Source organism: Molossus molossus, unplaced genomic scaffold (genome assembly GCF_014108415.1).
Source record: "Molossus molossus isolate mMolMol1 unplaced genomic scaffold, mMolMol1.p scaffold_m16_p_12, whole genome shotgun sequence".
NCBI classification, from domain to species: domain Eukaryota; kingdom Metazoa; phylum Chordata; class Mammalia; order Chiroptera; family Molossidae; genus Molossus; species Molossus molossus.
The window spans coordinates 101,817,353-101,836,662 of record NW_023425347.1 but is presented as its reverse complement, the minus strand read 5'-3'; the positions used below and the strand labels follow the sequence as shown (position 1 = coordinate 101,836,662).

The 19,310-nt window shown below is 62.6% G+C and overlaps 1 protein-coding gene across 1 annotated transcript in view; it reads right to left on the bottom strand.

The window, feature by feature from the left end:
- LOC118626068 (nephrocystin-4-like) overlaps positions 1–19,310 on the bottom strand; it is a 48,121-nt gene extending 28,811 nt beyond the window's left edge. Inside the window, exons 1-7 of the mRNA XM_036255341.1 lie at positions 19,199–19,310; positions 18,976–19,105; positions 6,658–6,716; positions 4,190–4,303; positions 2,682–2,830; positions 2,330–2,521; positions 1,686–1,879 (exon numbers count right to left, since the gene is read on the bottom strand). Of these exons, the coding sequence (XP_036111234.1) occupies positions 1,686–1,879; positions 2,330–2,521; positions 2,682–2,830; positions 4,190–4,303; positions 6,658–6,716; positions 18,976–19,105; positions 19,199–19,258 (898 nt within the window). The 5' untranslated portion in view covers positions 19,259–19,310. The remainder of the gene's footprint in view (positions 1–1,685; positions 1,880–2,329; positions 2,522–2,681; positions 2,831–4,189; positions 4,304–6,657; positions 6,717–18,975; positions 19,106–19,198) is intronic.

Sequence of the window (19,310 nt, the reverse complement as noted above, 5' to 3'; positions counted from 1 at the left end):
GTCAGAGAATGCCATAAAGCTAAAGCTGACAGATTCTCCTGGTCTATGGGGATACCTGCCTGGTGACCTAATACTCATATATATGTAGGATTTATCCATTTTTATAAGTTTCAAAGTGTGTTTGAAAGTAATGCACATTCTCCAAATTGGTTGTACAGGTTTTTACAAGACGGTCTTTCCAGACTGTACGTTATAACACCCTCATCAATGTTCTCTGCTGGATCGACCAGTCGGTACGTTATAACACCCTCATCAATGTTCTCTGCTGGATCGACCAGTCGGTACGTTATAACACCCTCATCAATGTTCTCTGCTGGATCGACCAGTCGGTACGTTATAACACCCTCATCAATGTTCTCTGCTGGATCGACCAGTCGGTACGTTATAACACCCTTATCAATGTTCTCTGCTGGATCGACCAGTTGACTGAGAAAGGTGTGTCGGGGTCTCATGACGGCGGGCTGTCCATTTCTCCTCAGCCCGCCGCGGCTCCTTTACATTTTGAGGCCACGCCCGTCACAGTTCACAGACCCAGAACCAGCCTCCCAGGGAATCGCCCTTCACTGCTCTGTGACGCGTGTCTCCGTCCCACCCGGGCCTGCATCCGCCCTCCGCCTTTCCTGTCCGATGCTGACACTGATAAGCCACTTCCACGAGGTGTCTGATGTCCTCCTCCACCTGGGACTTCTGCTCAGGAGGAGCTGTGCTTCAGGTCCCAGCTCTGTCCCTACAAGCCAGGTGACTGGCCAAGATGGGACAACTGGGACCGTCCAAAAAACCCACTTGGTATGTTTCAATCCCCTGCAGTTTCATTCCATTCGTTCCTAACGCTGCCAGGAGGACGTGCCATTGGTCCCTCCCTTGAAGGATGCCGGAGCCATCTCATGACTTTGAAATGAGTAAACACGGGAAGAACCCCGCAGGAGGCCGCCTTCCCGACATGACTGCACCCCGGGTAGGCCAGTGGTGCTGAGGGAAGCGTCTCTGCGGAAGCTCCCCTCTGACGCACGAAGGAGGCATTCTAGAACGAACATGTCACCCCCGAGCTACCTCGAGCGCCACAGCCCTGATGGCCACGGACGCAGCAGGAAGAGCAGACGCCGCCGCCGGAGGGAATTGACGCAAAGCAGAAGCACACCCCGGCCACGCGCTGAGACCCAACTCCCAACTTACAGGAAAGCGAGGCAGAGGAATGCCCTCAATGCCACCTCGGGGTCGCACAACCGAAGGGCAGACCGTGGGGAGCTCTGGGGACACGGCCACGGCCACGTGAACAAACAAAACGAGAGACAGAGGATGGCGGGGGCGACTGCAGACCGGAGACGGGCCTCGCGCAGATCCTGATTTGAACTACTAAAAACGTGTATGAAGTTATTGGGAAAATTTATCATTGGCTAGATATTTGATGATATTAAGGAAGCAGTATTAATTTTTAGGTGGGATAATACTACTGTGTTTATGTTTTTCAAAAAAGTCTCCTCAGTTTTCCAGGAATACGCGAGGCAACAGTTCCAGCCGGCACCGTGCAGGCTCTGGGGCCGGCTGCACAACGGCGTGGGGTGGGGATCCGGTGGGGTGCGGCGGAGGGGTGCTAGTCTCTCAGCTCGGGGTGCTTGAGATTGGCTCCCAGTCCGCATCTTTAATAAGAAGACTGACAGACGCGCTCACGGGCGCACCGCACTTACCAGCATCAGCGCCGTCCTTACTGACGGGGACCAGGACGTGCGACAGGGCCCCCGAGGGGGTCTCCCCAGGCTCGCCCAGCTTGTCCAGCTTGAGCAGCTGCAGCCGAGGGGTCGTCTCGGGCGGGAAGCGGTAGAACTGGAAGGTGAAGTACACCGTGCTGGGCCACGGCGTCTCCTGGTCCCCCTGGGGCACCCTGGGGCCAGAGAGCCGCGCATCAGCCAGTGTCCGCGGCACGGAGCAGGGCCCCCGCACACGCTTCATAGGAAGCCAGCCGGGCAGCACGGTGGCCCGCTGCCCCCTTCACCCATGTGCACAGCTCGCCTGGGACCTTGGGGAGCCCGCCTGACATCAACCCACTTCGGGCGCAGCCAGAGAACCCGGCTCTCTCAGCCACGCCAACCCCCGAGAACTGGCCGACAAGTTTTCACAAAGGACCATGGAAGACGGGGCACAGCAGGGCTCAGCACTGAGAAACAGCCGTGCATGAGTCCTCGTGAACCCCCAAAACAGGTGGCGTTCCTTCATCTACTGAGACCCGAACATAGCGAGTTCCGCCAGGGCAGAGGCACGCGGAGGTCTTTCTTCGAGGGAGGAATGGGAGAGCCGGGCACACGGGGGCCGCGGCAGGTGCTCGGGAGCCCACCTGCTGAAGGCCAGGAACTGCAGCACGATCTCGCTGCTCTGGAGACAGTCTGCTTCCTCCTTCTGAGGGCTGAACTGCACGGGGTCGGCGGGGCTCACGGCCTCGACCGGCTGCTGGCTGGCATCCAGAATGCCAGGGATGCCGGAGGACTGCAGCAGCGCCAGGCAGGCCCTGGAGAGCTCCCTGCTGGAGCTGAAGCACAGGGCTGCTGGGAGGCGGCGCCTGGGGACCCGCCTCCTGGGCAGGCCCTGGAGAGCTCCCTGCTGCAGCTGAAGCACAGGCCTGCTGGGAGGCGGCGCCTGGGGACCCGCCTCCCCGGCAGGCCCGCGTGCAGAGGGCCCGATGGTCTCACCTGCGGGTCTGGGTCCCCACGACGATCGGGGCGTGCACAGGGGTGAAAGGCAGCTCCTGTAACTGTCCGGCAACACACGCTCCCGGGACCGAGGACGTCCGGCTCAGGTCCGCTTCCAGGTGTGCAATTCCTGCCTCCAAGGGGGGCCCCTGCGGGATGGAACCAGGCCCCGGTGAGGCCCCCAAGGATACTCATCCCTGCGCTGCCTGTCACATCAGTAGCATTAGCAAACAAAACACAGGAGGCAGCCCCGGCTGGTCTGGCTGTGGTTGGAGCGTCAGCCCAAGGACCAAAGAGTCCCGGGTTCAATTCTAGTCAAGGGCATGTACCTCGGTTGCCGTTTGGTCAGGGTCGTGCAGGAGGCAGCCAATCAATGTGTCTCTCTCACATGGATGTCTGTCTGTCTCACTCTCTCTTTCCCACTCTATCTGAAGATAAACAGATAAACACCCTTGGGTGAGGATTAAAAAAAAATGCAGGAGGCTCAGTGCATTTCAACTGCAGGTAAACATGAACAGCCTCACTGTGCATGTGTCCGCACAGTATCTGGGACAGCTTACAAAGTCATCTTCCTCTGAAATGCGAATTTATCTGCACACCCTGTGTTTCCTGTGAGCTGAGAGGCAACAAGGAAGGACTCGCCGATGTGATGAACAGCTCAGTACCGCGGGAGAGAGCGGTGCCCGAGAAGGGACGTCAACATCCACCGTGCACGGACAGAGCGAAACCTCCTTCAACGCTGCCACGAGGTTGGCACCGAGCCCGGCCAGCACATCGGACACAGGTCCCCAGGCCCCTCAAACTGCACCGCCCACTTCCCCCGAAGCCGAGACGCACGCTAAGCGGCCAGCACACCCTCTCTCAAGCTCGCTCCCCAGCCGCCTGTCTCCGCTCAGGAGGGACTCCACATGATCGCAGGCAACCCCAGGGATGAAAGGGGCACAAGTCCAGGTGGCAGAGGAGGTTTGCACTGGGGAACTGCAGACCTGCGCCCCGTCCCCGCCCTGAACTCAGAGTCCCCCACAGGCTGGGTGAGGGCACTCCGGGAGCTACTTCCCCTCGGGACTGCCTGGGCGAGACCACAGGCAGTCTGCAGGTGACCCAGCCAGCTTCCGAGAGCAAACCGTGAGTTCCCCAAGGTCAGTGGAAATCGGGTCTACTTTGGGCCATCAGCTGCGTGAGATCGGGAGGGACCTCCCCGCCCCGGGACAGCAGTGTGCTGGAGAGCGGCGGCCGAGTCAACCTCGGTCCCTCCACGAAGGCTCCCGCGCCCTCTCCCTCCAGACACCCGGGCTGCTTCCTCAGGGGCAACAGCCTCCCCCAGGCCCTGGCAGGAAGCCCCAGACCAACCGCTCAGACCCCTGAAGCCTGGAAGGTCCGGGTGCCCGCGTCACAGAGCCCACAGTGGTGTCTGTCGCCCAATCAGAGACCAGCGTGCTGGCAAGGCCAAAGCTCCCCAGTGTCAGGAGCCTGGGGCCACTGCCTGGAAGGAGTTGGGGCGCACTTACCACCTGGGCCCGAGAGGGCTCGGAGCCGGCGGGCTGCTGGGAAGAGGGCTTGGCGGTGGCCGGGCGGCAACGAGTCGGGGACGGCGGGGAGGCTGCGAGCTGGGAAAGCGACAGCTGAGGGGAGAGAGCTCCGTGAGAAGATCCGGGCGCTCCAGGGGCCCCTCGGGACCGCCCCCCCGCCAGCACAAACCCACAGGAAGGAGGGGGCTCCGGCACAGCCACAGAAGGCGCTGAGGCCAGCAGCCTCTAGTCAGTGGCCGTGGGGAACCCCAAACCATTCTGATTTCCTCGATCTGAATTATTGAGAGGAGGACGGGCCAGGGACAGGCCAGCAGGGAGGCCAGCAGGGAGGCCAGGGACAGGCCAGCAGGGAGGCCAGCAGGGAGGCCAGGGACAGGCCAGCAGGGAGGCCAGGGACAGGCCAGCAGGGAGGCCAGCAGGGAGGCCAGGGACAGGCCAGCAGGGAGGCCAGGGACAGGCCAGCAGGGAGGCCAGGGACAGGCCAGCAGGGAGGCCAGGGACAGGCCAGCAGGGAGGCCAGCAGGGAGGCCAGGGACAGGCCAGCAGGGAGGCCAGCAAGGAGGCCAGGGACAGGCCAGCAGGGAGGCCAGGGACAGGCCAGCAGGGAGGCCAGCAGGGAGGCCAGGGACAGGCCAGCAAGGAGGCCAGGGACAGGCCAGCAAGGAGGCTAGGGACAGGCCAGCAGGGAGGCCAGCAGGGAGGCCAGGGACAGGCCAGCAAGGAGGCCAGGGACAGGCCAGCAAGGAGGCCAGGGACAGGCCAGCAGGGAGGCCAGCAGGGAGGCCAGGGACAGGCCAGCAGGGAGGCCAGGGACAGGCCAGCAGGGAGGCCAGCAGGGAGGCCAGGGACAGGCCAGCAAGGAGGCCAGGGACAGGCCAGCAAGGAGGCCAGGACAGGCCAGCAGGGAGGCCAGCAGGGAGGCCAGGGACAGGCCAGCAAGGAGGCCAGGGACAGGCCAGCAAGGAGGCCAGGGACAGGCCAGCAGGGAGGCCAGCAGGGAGGCCAGCAGGGAGGCCAGGGACAGGCCAGCAGGGAGGCCAGGGACAGTCCAGCAGGGAGGCCTCTGCATTCGTGGGCAGCAGGGCCGTCCAGTCTTTGACCCTCCCTGGTTTCACCTCCATCCCTGGACTGACTGTCACCAGGTCCCTTCTGGTTCTGACCCTGTGCTCCTTGGACATTAACCAGCTGGCATGGGCTCGAGGAGACCACTGGGGATGGGCCCCAAATCTGCCACTTCATCACCGTGTGACCGTGGGCAAGTCACCGACATATTTGCCTGTCTCCTAATCCGTAAAATGGGGATGCTAGTGGTGCCCAAACCACGGGACTATGGAGAGAATTAAATGAAAATTCATGGAAGGGCTAGGCCCGGTAGTTGGCACCTGTGAGCCTCCTACAGAAGACTGGCGTGGAGGGATGGGGCCCGCACGCTCCTGAGATCCCTCCGTCTGGCATATCCTGGACTCACACTGCAAAGCGGACACTTGCTGTCAGCAATGACAGCTGGCCCGGGGAGGTGCTGGGCCAGAGAGGACTCGGAGCACACAGAGGTGTCCAAGAGGTGAGGGGGTGTGGCTACAGGGGATCCCAGTAGCACCTTCAGGGGACAGAGGGCACCTTTTGGGTCTGCTCAGCTCCCCTCAGGCCCCCGAGCTGCCCCTGGACGTGAGGAGTGCTGTCCTGTGGCCCCTGAACCTGGGTGACATGGAAAGTTCTGGACAGATGGTGCTGGGACAGGCCAGTGGGGAGGCCGGGAAGCTGTCCCTGGACGGGTGTCTTCAGGCACCCAGTGTCCAAGCTGCAGTGTCCAAGCTGCAGGGGACACACCAACCCTGCTCCCTGGGGACAGCTTTGATCCCGAATTATCCAACTTTTCTAGAAAGTCGTCTCCAGGTGACGCTGGTGGGGTCATGGGGAGGACAAACCAATTCTGACCTCGTTCAAAATCACATGGACGCCAAGCAAGCCGGAGCCCTCTGTCCACAGGGGTCCTTGCCCAGGGACAGGGCCCCTGACAGGCGGCTGGCAGCGTGCAGCCCTCTGCTGGCCCTGACCGGCTGCACCAGCAGCAGCTGCGCGGCTGGCTCCCTGGGCAGCGGGGCTGCCACGCCCTCTCCTGGCACAGCTCAGAGAGGAGACCACGAGGCTGTCCAGCCCTGGCGATGCTCAGCCCGCAGACACACTGTCAGGGAGAGCACTTCACCGGAGGTCACGGACAGTCTGGAAGCCGTCACCCTGACAGCGGCTGCACGGAAGGCAGAGGGAGACCAGGACGCCCGGCCACCACAGCCTGTGGCCCTCCCTTCCGGCTCCCCAGGACCCTGCCCAGCCTCAGAAAAGACACAGGGCACCCACTACCCTTAAAGATGCCAAGAGGACACCCCTGCACCCGGAGCCTGTAAACGATTGGTCTGGAGCCCTGGAAAGGCCCCTCGGCCTGAACTTACCCCTGGTCCCACAGGCGAGTCCTGGGAGGTGAGCCCCTGGGGCAGCGGCACTGGCGGGCCTGGCGGAAGCACAGGGGAGGGAGGGGACCGTCAGCCTCGGCAGACACAGGGCGTCCCCAGCCCCACCTCATCAGGGCCGCCGCAGGGCACAGGGCCACAGCAGGGCAGCTCCCCCACGTCACCGCCCTGGGGAATGACCCCGGCCACGGCTGCTGCTCGCGCCCTGCGTTGCTGGCCAGTGCTCCTCACGCAGCCCCCCCGAGTGAGGCTTCTCCATGGGGAATGACCCCGGCCATGGCTGCTGCTCGCGCCCTGCATTGCTGGCCAGTGCTCCTGACGCAGCCCCCCGAGTGGGGCTTCTCCATGGGGAATGACCCCGGCCACGGCTGCTGCTCGCGCCCTGCATTGCTGGCCAGTGCTCCTGACGCAGCCCCCCGAGTGAGGCTTCTCCATGGAGAATGACCCCGGCCATGGCTGCTGCTCGCGCCCTGTGTTGCTGGCCAGTGCTCCTGACGCAGCCCCCAGAGTGGGGCTTCCCCAGAGCGAGCCGCAACACGCCAGGTGCTCACGGCCGCCCGTCCACCGCTCCGTCTGCTCACACCTCCCCCTCCGGAGCGCCGGCGGCTGCTTCCCTGGCCGGCTCGCTCACTGTTACTAAGTGAGAAACTGCAGGCAGACGTGCCGGCCGGGCAGCTCGGCTCTCTGGTTGTCTCGTCACTCGGCCCCGCCGATGCCCACTACCAGAGCCTGGCCTCGGAGCCTACTCGCTGGCGGCGTGGGCCTGTCAGTACCAGGAGGAGCCCAGGAGGGGCCAGGAGCACCCTTTGACCTCGGTGACCCCAGGCTGGCGCGAGCAAGCAGCCTCCTCCACAGAGCCCCCTGCTGAACAGTGTCTGCATGGTGGTCACGGAGGGCCCGGTGGCTGTCAGCCGGGCTGCTTCCGCCCCCGCCCCCAGGCCACGTGGGAAGTCCAGGCCAAGCAGTCCCCAGGGCGTGGCCCCTGCACAGGAGCCCAGGGCACCCGTGGCCTCCCGGTCATTCCCACGTGCTGCACGCCTTCCGTCTGCACCGCCAACCTCCCGCCTCTGGTCACCAGTGGGGCCCTGGCCCTGAGCCCCTCCGGAAGGGGCCCCTCTGCCCACCTGAAGTCCAGGAGCGACCAGGGCACGTGCCTGCCAGGGTGACGCAGCTGGACTCCCTGAGGACCACGGCCTGGCTCCAGCCCTCGGGGCCCCACCCTGCCTCGCTCACCACGGTTCCCTTCAGACAGCAGACTGCCCACTTCGCGTGACCACCCCCCACTGGACTTCAGGACAGCACAGACCGGAGGAGCCACAGCCCACTCCGGGCGCCTGGCCCTGCCGCCGTGACCCTCGTGGCCGTGGCCCCCCTCCCCCTGCGGGCTCTGCTGCCGAAGCCCTCCCACGGCCACGTCGAGCCCAGGATGGGCAGGTGCCAGGGCGCAGGGCGGGCCCTGGGGACCCGCAGACAAACCGGCCGAACCCGGGGCCATGAGGGCAGAGGCCTTCCTGGGACCCCACCCCACAGGCGGAGCGACGGGACGGCCGACACCAGAAGCAGCACCGACCGCCGGCTGCGCCCACCAGGCCGCCAAGGCCCCTTCCGGCCGCCTCAGCACCCACCTGGGGCCCTGGCCGTGGTGGCTCGGTTGGGCCGGAGCACCATCCCGCCATCCGCACACCGAGGGTCGAGGGTTCGATTCCCGGGAGGGGCACATACAGGCGGATACCAACAGACGTTTCTCTCTGTCCCGCGCCCTCGCCCTTCCTCCCTCTAGAACCAATGAAAAGCACATCCCAGGTGAGGCTTCAAACAGAATCCAGCCCTGGCCGGTGTGGCTCGGCGGTCAGAGTGTCGGTCTGTGGTCCAGAGAGACGGGGTTCAGTTCCCACTAAGGGCATGTACCTCGGGTGCAGTTTGTCCCCGGCCCTGGTTGGGGTTGTGCAGGAGGCAGCCACTCGATGTGTCCCTTTCACGTCGATGTTTCTCTCTCTCTCTCCCTCTCCCTCTCCCTCTCCCCCACTCTATCTGAACAAAAAATGGAAAAATGTCCTCGGGTGAGGATAAAAAAAAAAAAAAAGAACCCACCAGAAGGAGGCAGGCAGGTTCACCCCAGCTGAGAGACTGGGCTAATGGGGGGTAGGGACAGTCAGGGGACGCAGAGGGAGCTCCTCCCTCAGGTGGTCCAACCTGCCAGCATCTCGCCAGCCCAGCTCCCGTCTAACAAGCCAAGTCAATGTGGTTCCCGGACCCTGAAACACACCCTCGTCCGAGGCGTCTTCAGCTCCCGAAATGAACTCACTGGGGAGTCAGGAAGCCACCGAGCAGGCTGGGCTTCCCAGGAACGATGTCATCTTACAAGAAGCAAAGCGCAGGTGAGGATTCTGCCGGGGCTCAGCCGTCCTCCAAACGGCAGCCTCTCCCAGAATGCCTCGGGGCCCTGCACACACCCCACTGCCCAGCCCCTGCCCGACATGGTCAAGCAGCGAGCAGTCCCCTTTGTCCTACCCTAAACAGAGACAACGGCACAGGCTGACTTTGGTGACGAGGAAGGGACGGCAGGAAACGGCTCCATCGCCCTGTGCGAAGAAAACCCGGCCCAGGAGCCGCCCCTCCACCGTGGCCTCCGGCTGAGTATGGTCTGGGTGCTGGGACCTTATGCCCTCGGGGCATCAAACCGGCTGTCTCAAAGCTGGTATTGTGCTGTATATTCTTTAGGGTAGTTCTTTACATCATGAGGTATGCAGTCTTATCTTCCCAGAGGGTAAAACAGCACCCCAAATAAAGGCTTTGCTAGTGACTAAAAAGACGCCCCCTGGTGATCCACGGGCCACGGCCCAAATCCACAGGCCCCGGGGAGGCACAGACTGGGAGAACACTCACCAAAACCACAAAGTGACTCGGTTCCGACCCGTTTTAATGTTCCACGGGGTCACCGCTGGGTACGTCGCTTCCCCAACCACCCTGTCTGAGTCTCACCCGGAGAACACGGCGCCCTGCAGACAGCGCCCACTTCAACTCCTCCAAGTCTCCCAAAGCCCAGGTGAGGGTGTCCGACTGGGAAGCCCCCTCCCGCCAGACAACCAGGGGCAGCACGCGTGCAAAGGACGCGCGTGTGCAAAGCATGCGTGTGTGTGAAGCACGCGTGTGTGTGAAGGACGCGTGTGTGAGAAGGACGCGTGTGTGCGAAGCACGCGTGTGTGCGAAGGACGCATGTGTGAGAAGCACGGGTGTGTGCGAAGCACGGGTGTGTGCAAAGGACGTGTGTGTGAAGGACGAGTGTGTGCGAAGGACGTGGGTGTGAAGCACGCGTGTGTATGAAGCACACGTGTGTGCGAAGGACGCGCGTGCAGTAACACCTGGGGCGTGGACGAGGCCTGCGGCAGCACGGCTGGAAACAGCCATCGTCAGGCCACCCCACACACCCCAGAAACGGGAGCCCTGGAGGCGGATCCGGCGTCGGTGTGGGGAGCGCGAGCAGTGGACAGGGGAGGTCGCCCTGGGTCCAGACAGGGAAAGGGCCGGGACAAGCTGCAGAGTGGAGAACGCAGTCGCCACACGCTCCGCACAAGGGCAAAGGGGAAACCACCCGCGGACGTGGGGGTGCGGGTCAGCTCACCAACAGGATGGACTCGGGGGGCCACAACGCCCCCTGTGCATGGTGAGTGAGCACGCACCCGTGTGGACCTGTGGACCAGACTGGCTGCAATCTCAACATGATGGGCACTATGTCTCTGTCCCCGCGAGTCCCCAAAACACTCCTGGCCCGACCCACTCACCGCTCAGCCCAGCACCGAGAAAGGAGGTGCCCTGTGCTCACACCCGTGTGCAGCTCCTTCCGGGGGGACATCGGGGTGGCAGGGCCACCACAGGGCTCGGGTTTCAGGTGAGTAACCTGGACGTTCACAGAACGCAGACTCAGAGCTGCCTGTGGGTGGCGCTGGCGAGCCGTGACGCTGTCCCCCACCAGCGCAGCAGCAGGGACTAAGCCAGGAGCCCCACGCCCGAGGCCCGCAGAGAGGAAGCACCCACGCCACGGCTTGAACAAAGGAGGGACTCACCCCCAGCTACAGCAAGTCTAGCCCGTCTCAGGACCAGCTCCCCTGACGCTCCATCACCCCGCTCCCTGCGAATCGCTCACGAGAGCCCAGTTGTCTCCCGTCCCCAGTTCTGCTTCCAGAAGCCCACACGCCCTACACTTAGGTACAGCGGCCCCCGGGCTGAGTGTGCAAAACTGGGGTGCGTTCCCCACTAGGAGCAGAGGCCCTGCGCTTCCAGCCCACACCTACCAGGCAGCACTTAGGGGCAGGTCACAGAAAGGTAGCGACACAAGCGCAGACACTGAGATGGGGCGGGCCTTCAGGGAGACCCTGGGCCGGGGAGGGCAGCGGCCGCCAGCACGCTCTCCGGGAGCTGGGCCGCCCTCCTGCGACTGCGGCCGGCCGGGAGCAGACGGGCAAGAGGCAGGCCGAAGGCCTTGCTCCCGAAGGCCAGCTGAGCTCCTGGGTGCCCGTGCTCGGGCACAGCTGCGGGCTCATTCAGCGGGAGGCTGAGGAAGCAGAGGGCGCTCAGGAGGAGAGGCTGTCCGGGACACACCGCCGTGAGCAGCTGAGGCTGTTCCTGCAGGTGCTGCTGCTGAGTGACTTGCAACCGCTCGCGCCAAGGCAGGGAGGGGGCAGGCCCTGGAGGGTGGGCTCTGGCAGTGTCACCGGACAGGGGACAAGAGCTGTCCCCAAGAGGCTAGGGGGAAGGGAGGGTCATCACTGCTAAAGACCTAGCCAGATGCTCAGAGGAAGACTGTGACAAATGGCTCTCCGCATCAGACCCTGGAAGTGAGGAAGGGATCCATCTTTAACGGTGCTCCGGACACTAAGAGGTCATCGGGCAAAGCCACCTGAAAGGCCCTCGTTCCGAGCACCTGATCCTGCAGTCACAGGGACGGGGAAACGAGCGGGCGGGGGTCTCCGTGCTGGAGGAGCTCCGACTGAGCGTGGGACTGGGAGCCGTGACGCTCTCCCTGCCCCATGGTCCTGGGTGGCGGGACGCCCACCCCACCTCTGCTCCCACCGGGAAGGATGCAGCCTGTGGGAGAGGAATTGCACTACAGTGTAACAGCACAGAAGGTCACGACCACGTCGAGAATGTAACTCAGCATATTCTGGGAAACACCATGATTGCATATTTTCAATGACCCCCTTGCACACGGCTGTTTTTAAACCTATTAAGCAAACACAATGAATTCTTCCACCACCATAACATTCGAAAGCAAAATGTGGGTCAGGGAAATTCAGTCACAAAACATAAAGGCGGAGCGCCCTCTAGTGGCTCCCAGCACACTTTCACGGAGGCTGATGAATGGACCCTTGTCCCCTGGTCCTTTTACCTCAGGAATAAAAAGAATTCATAACAGAAAGCCAAAGTGCCTCACTGAAAGTGACAGCCACAGAGATTTCTAAAGGACCCACAGAAACGTAATCCTGAGCAGGGAGTGTCCATCACACGTTAACCGCCGATGACAGTTAAGTCAGGCACACGGGTCTCGGGAAGCGATGTCTGAACACTCGAAACCCAGGTGAGGGCGAGCGTGCTGGTGTGGGGTGAAGGCAGTGCTAAACCCCTTCAATGAACCCAGTGCGACCAGGCTCCACCCTGCAGCTCGGCTGGTCCCCACGCGGCAGCTGAAAACGGAGGGGGCGCTGCAGCCCCAGGTGCGCACAGAGCTCCGCCTCTGCCCCTGGAGGACGGGCAGTGTGACCCCCACAGCTCCACACCAAGAACGTCAAACTGCTGCTCAGTGTGCCCCACGCCAGGGAGAACACATCCTCGGCCGGTCACGCAGAAAGAGGCTCGTCTGGGGGCGACAGGACCCCGCGGGCCCAGAGCGCACTGCCTCTGTGGGGAGGCCCTGGGAGGTGCCCACCTGAACCCCACAGGCCCCTCACAGCCCGCCCTGCTGTGCCAGCCCCCGTCGGGGGCTGGGTGGGACTTCGGGGGACAGGCACCCGGAGAGCAGCAGCAGGAAGGACTGATATCTCCTCATACGAAGATCCTGAAACACAGGAGATGCGGTCAGAGCTGGCCGCGACCACGCAGAAGCAGCAGCAAAGTGCGGGGGAGACCCTCAGTCGGGGCGGCCACGCCACCGGGTCTGCCCACCTGGACTCCGCCCTCTGGAGATCACCCTCCCAGTCCCACCGTGCGGCCAACATGAAGAGGGGGTGCCCAGGACCCATCGCCCCCACCCCACCAGTCACACGAGGTGGCAGCAGGGGACAAGGCGCCAGGGCGGCACACGCGCTGCTCTTTCTGCGGACCCTGAGCCTGAGGACAAGTGCAGGGACGCCCTTCCCGGGAGACGCCAACACCGACAGCCTGAGGGCGAGGGGCCGGGTGTGGGGGAGAGACAGACAGAGGGACGCGTCTCACAGCCACAGGAGCCCCTCCAGCCCTGATGCAGACAGACATCTGTGCCCCACGGGCCAGACGCAGCCCACGGCCTGCGTGTAAGCACAGTCTGATGGAACGTGGCCACGTGCGTCACACCTACCCGTGGTTCTCACGACAGAAGAGCAAAGATGAGGGCCTGGAACCCAGGTCACCTGGCCCACAAGCCTCGAACACTGACCACCAGGCCTGCGTCAGCTGACCTCCGCCACCGGCAAAGCTCGCTGTGGACGTGGAACAGACACCCTGAGCACGAGCAACCCCGTCCAGACAGGCAGGGCCGTGGAGTCCCCACAAGTCTGCGCCTACGTTTTCAACAGACGTGAGCTTTCCGAGCAGTTTTATGCCCGCGGCGACATGGAGGGAAAGGTCACAGACTCCCCGGGACCCCGGGACCCCGGGACCCACGTCGCACGCTTCCCTCGCCTTCCACGCCCGCACCAGAGGAGAACGTGTCCTCTCTGCTACCCACAGCGTCTGGTGACGGGTTCATTTATTTTCTCTTTTTAAAATGCAAGCTCCATTTCAATAAAAAAAAGTCACAGGAACTGAGAGTTTACAGAAGAAAAATCAAATAAAAATAAATAAATAGTAAAACACGAGCTCTGTGAAGACAGGAGCCCACAAAGTCCTGGGTCCGCCACAGACACCCTGCGAGGCTCTGCTGGGTGGGCGAGGGGAGCACGAGGGGACAGGAGGTCCCCTGAGAAAACGCCCCACGTCCTTCCAGAAGGGCAGGGGCCACGCCCACAAGCAGCGGTCTGGGCCCAGCGAGAGCCCACTTCCCTGGACGGAGTCAGGGCACAGTGTGCACTCCAAGGACTTGGGGTCAGGGGATCTCCCCGAAGACATGTTGGCCCACGCCCGCCCTGCTGGGCCTCCTGTTCCCAGGACGACCTTCTGGATCTGGGTGTGACTGGCTCAGCGGGTGGAAGGGGTGTGACCCGGGCCAGCCGGAGGGATGGCAGAGCAGCAGCACAGTAACAGTGCGGACGACAGCCCATGGCAACCGCGGAGGTCTGTCCTGGGCCAGGCAGCCCTGAGACCCAGGGCGAATCTCTGCTCATTTCATCCGCTGGGCGACTTTGATGTCCTTGGCCCACTTCTCTCCTTGGCTGTTTATCTACCTCTTATTGATCGAAGCAGCTTGTATAATCGTCCTTCGTGCCGACGCCCGGAGCCTCCCGTCAATGTTAATGGCCACAGGACTGCAGTGTCCCCCCGCCGAGGTTCCTTTGCCTGTGCATGGCGTCGTCTCGCTCACAGAAGCTCCTGGTTCACCAGCCACGCTTCTCCGCCTTCCCGTTCGGCTTACGGTTTCTGTACAGTGTTAAAGAAAGTCTTCCCAACCCGAAGGCCAGAAAAACATTCTCCGACTTCTCCCCGGCACGGCACACGCTTGGTTTTCACGGTTAGGTCGGCAACCATCCCACACCGCGGCCGAGGCCGAGGGACAGAGACGTCACCCAGCCGGCGAGGCCGCCCACGGGGGCGCACGCACCCGTGCCCGTGGGAGCTCGCTGCCTCTCGTGACGTCCTGCCCCGCAGGTCCGTCCGCAGCGACCACCGAAGGCCGTTCTCACGCACTCCAACAGCTCACGCGGCGAACCTCTGTCCAAACAGAGGGGCTTGCTCCCGGACGCCGCGGAGCGCCGTGCACACCGCACCCACCTCCCCGCACCCACCTCCCGCACCCACCTCCCACACCCAGAAGTAGCCGGTCCGGCCACATCGCCTGGGAGGGCACCTGAGCTGCCGGGAACTCACCGAACCCCGGGAAGCTGCTCTCAGAGCCGGCGGGGTCGCACCCCCTTGGTCAGAGCTTCTGCTTCCCCGAATCCCACTCAGCCTTCGTCAGTGCACACCCCCTTTTCCCAGCTGAGCGGGTGAAGCGATTTCTCTTGGATCGTCTGAGGAACGGAGCACTTCGCAGGGCATGGTCCCTGGTTTCTTTGCGAATCCCGGTCCGATCCTCGGCCGCTTTCCCCCCTGCTGTTCATTAGTTCTTATTGATTTGGAGCGGCTCTTTCTATGATCTTTCTCCTTTCTAATCTAATTCTGAAATGTCTGCAGGTTTGTTTCTGAATCCATCTAGAATCTATTTTTGGACATGACATAAAATCGGATTTTACATTTCCCACAGGGGCAGCCATCCCAGCACTGTGGACGGACTGGTGCACCCAAAACCGTCCACACCCACGGGAACTACAGCTGCTGAGCAGCCGACCCTGGGGTGGGGGGCGTCCTGGGAGCCCTGGTGGGCACGTGGTGATCATAGCAGTCCCAACGGGGAAGGGGTCAGGAGGACCAGAGCCGGGAGAGGTTCGGAAATGCCAGCCGCTGCCCCTGGAGGCGGAGGGGGGGCCAGAGGGCGCAGGTGGGCTCCAGAGAAGGCAGCAGGCAAGGAGGCGGTTCCGCAGGCCTCCAGGAGCGCAGCCCCGCCCACGCCTGGACGGGGGCCAGAAGGCTTTGGACTCCCACCTCCGTGCCACGGTAAGTTCCTGCTGCTTGAAGCCACTGAGTTTACAGTGATCTGTGGTAACAGTAAGAGGAAACCACCCGGTCGCCTGGTGTGGCTCAGTGGTTGAGCATCAGCCCTGTACCAAGAGGTCGCCAGTTCAATTCCCAGTCAGGGCACATGGCCAGGTTGTGGGCCCGATCCCCAGTGGGGAGCATGCAGGAGGCGGCCAGTCAATGTTCTCTCTCATCAATGTTTCTATCTCTCTCTCCCTCTCTCTCTAAAATCAATGAAGAAGAAAAATGCTTTAATAAAATAAAACAAAAACACACACAACAAGCATTTAAAATAAAAAACAATAATAGAAAATCAACACACCCCTTCTCTGGCCCTTGTCATACATCACACTCTGTCCTGCTGTCTGTCTGTCTGGCACCGACGCCACACCTTCCGTAACTGTGTGGCCAGCCAGCACCCGAGCGACAGCCTCTCTCCTTCAGAAGGGCCTGGGCAACTCCCGACGACGCAGCCTTTCCATGTGCAACAGGCCTCGGCCTCCCTCGGAAGCAAACGCCGCACGAGGGAGACAGCCCGGGCGGAGGCCAGGCGGAAGCCCGGCGGGCCCAGGTCCTCGCGGCACGCAGCGCCGTCTTTCCCGACTGCAATGACAACGGCAAACCCAGAGATCTGGGCAGCTCGACGAGCCACACGCAAAAACGCGTCCGAGGGCAAAGCTGGGAAACGGAGCCAGCGGCAGGTGAGGGTGTAAATCGCCCCCAGTGCCCCCCCGAAGACAGGCCGGGCACCAGGAGAGCCAAGCCAGAGCCCAAAGGCACCCCAGCCGACCCAGGCCAGCAGGAGCAACGAGGGGCCATCCCGCCCGGGTTCACAATCAACGTGATCAGGTCTTCCCCTCGTGACCAGTGCCACAACCACATCATACCACAACCACACTCCCCTCCACAAAGGTTGTCCTCTTCTGGCCTTGGACATAGCTGTGCGGGCTCACCCTGCAAGGAGCGGCCGCCCAGGCGCCCCACAGACGCGGGGAAGCCCGTGCATCACCTTCTACTGTCCTCTTCAATGACAGCCAGAAACCAGAGGAATCAGACTTATTTTTAATCACAAAACACACCTATTTTCATAATCTGGAACACCATCCTCTCTCACATTATGTGTCTTAGAGGTTGATGCTTTTTTTTTTTAATTTTATCCTCACCCGAGGACATTTTTTTTATTTTTTTTTTTTTATTTTTTTTTTTTATTCAGATAGAGTGGGGAGGGAGAGAGAGAGAAAGAAACATCGATGTGAAAGGGACACATCGAGTGGTTGCCACCCGCACGACCCAACCAGGGCCGGGACAAACTGCAACCGAGGTACATGCCCTTAGCGGGAACCGAACCCGGGTCTCTCTGGACCGCAGGCTGACACTCTAACTGCTGAGCTAAATCAGCCAGGGCTGCTTTTTTTTTTTAAATGTGACTATGACCGTCAAAGAAGGAACCAGACGAGACTGGATGTGAAACAGGGAATGGGTTGGAGATGAACTTGAGCCTTCGTTCAGTATGTTTAAACTATACGTTCCAGCCTCCGATGCATCAGCGTGACCAGATGAAACTGAGAGCTACCCCGAGCTGAGGCACCCGGGCAGCGCGCACCTGCCCCACCTGGGGGTTCCCAGGCCCTGGCGCCGCCCCAAGGGCAGCGCACACCTGCCCCACCTGGGTGTTCCCAGGCCTTGGCGCCGCCCCGAGGGCAGCGCACACCTGCCCCACATGGTTCCCCCCACCCCCCCGGAGGCAGCGCACACTGCCCCACCTTGGGGTCCCAGGCCCTGGCGCCACCCCGGAGGGCAGCGCACACTTGCCCCACCGGGAGTTCCCAGGCCCTGCCGCCACCCGAGGGGCAGCGACCACATGCCCCACCTGGGGTTCCCAGGGCCCTGGCGCCACCCGCGAGCAGCGACACCCCCCTGCCCCACCTGGGGGTTCCCAGGCCCTGGGCGCCACCCACGAGAGGGCAGGCACACCTGCCCCCACATGGGGTGTTCCCAGGCCATGGCGCCACCCGAGGGCACGCGCGCACCTGCCCCACCTGGGGGTTCCCAGGCCCTGGCGCCGCCCCGGGGGCAGCGCGCACCTGCCCCACCTGGGGGTTCCCAGGCCCTGGCGCCACCCCGAGGGCAGCGCGCACCTGCCCCACCTGGGAGTTCCCAGGCCCTGGCGCCGCCCCGAGGGCAGCGCGCACCTGCCCCACCTGGGGGTTCCCAGGCCCTGGCGCCGCCCCGAGGGCAGCGGCTGTGCACTTGTTCGGTACCCGACACAGAGGCTTCTCAAGGTGCCTCGGGGGAGCAGCGGCCTGGGAACGGCCTGGTGAGCACAGGACACAGACAGAGGAAGGGCAGAAAGACTGCGTTTGGCGCCTGAATGTTTTTAGATACCAAATACGCTGCTTCCACCAACCGTAAAATTAAACCCAACAAGACCAGGTTCCATCAACAACAATCTCCACTCACATAAAGTCACGCCAGATGGGCTCAGGGGCATCCCTGCACCGGCTCCAGGACCGACGGCCGACAGACTGAGCCGTCCCAGGAGAACGGGCAGCACCTGTCACCGGCCAGCCAGCGGGAGGGGGACGAACGCTGAGCTCCCTCTGCCGCCTCACTCACTTGCGCATTCCCTGTCTTTCTAACCTTCCAACCACCTGTGGTCTAGAACATTCTTGCAGCTGCGAGATGTGCAGAAGCTCAGAGCCAAGGGTCAGCCACGGTGAACCTGTCCGAACTCCCCTCTAACCTCCGCCCGTTTCCGCCGCAGGGGAGTTCTCAACTCGGACGCCGGCCGGGTGTCCTCAGGCGTAAAGCAGGTGGCGCCGACCGGGTACTGGCCACGGAAGAAGGTGCTGAGCCCGCCAAACACGAAGCTGAGGCTGCAGCCGCTCCTCAGTCACCTACACGCACGCGGACCCGTCACCACGCGCATGAGGGACATCACTGCTGGTGACCTCGCTCCCTTTCTAAAGCCGCAGACTGAGGCCATAGACTCCCACTCCGGGACAGGGCCCGAGGAAGCAGGAAGCATCTTCAAAAACGACAAACTCTCAGCTACATTAACACGCGCGACAGAGCGGGTGGTCCGTGGCTTTCGGCCACCTCTAATTCTCGTGCCCTGTGTGTGCAGGGCAGCTAGCAAAGTGGCCCTTATGCCACCGACAGAACTGTCCACGGGCCTCGAGCCAGGAGCCGCAGGGCCACACCCGCCGGAGCGAGGACTCAGACCGCAGCCGCCCGCCGCGACCTGACAAGCGTCCCCGTGCTGCGGTCAGCCCTTCTCCTGGGGACAGATGGGAGTCGAGCTGTGTGCTTGCAGCGGAGTTTTCTGCAAACACTTACTTGACGGCGACGTGGGTGTCTTCCTGGGGGGCCGCCGCTCCACCCTGGGGTGCCCTGCGGGCGCGTCCAGGTGTCCACCGGGGCTCAGTGAGAACTGGAACTGGACTGTCCCCGACTCCACCTGCTTCACCTGCGAGTGAGCAAGAGCAACTGTTAGAGCCATTCTCCCAGGGACAGCTCGCCCGGCCCCACGAGTCCAGGAAGCCGTCTTCTGAGACATTACCAAGTAACTTCCTGAGCAGAAAACTATCAGCCGTGGCCTCAACATCCCGGAAGACCACATCGTCACAGGAAACCCTCACGGAAGTACAAATCACAGCACTTCTCCATTCCGG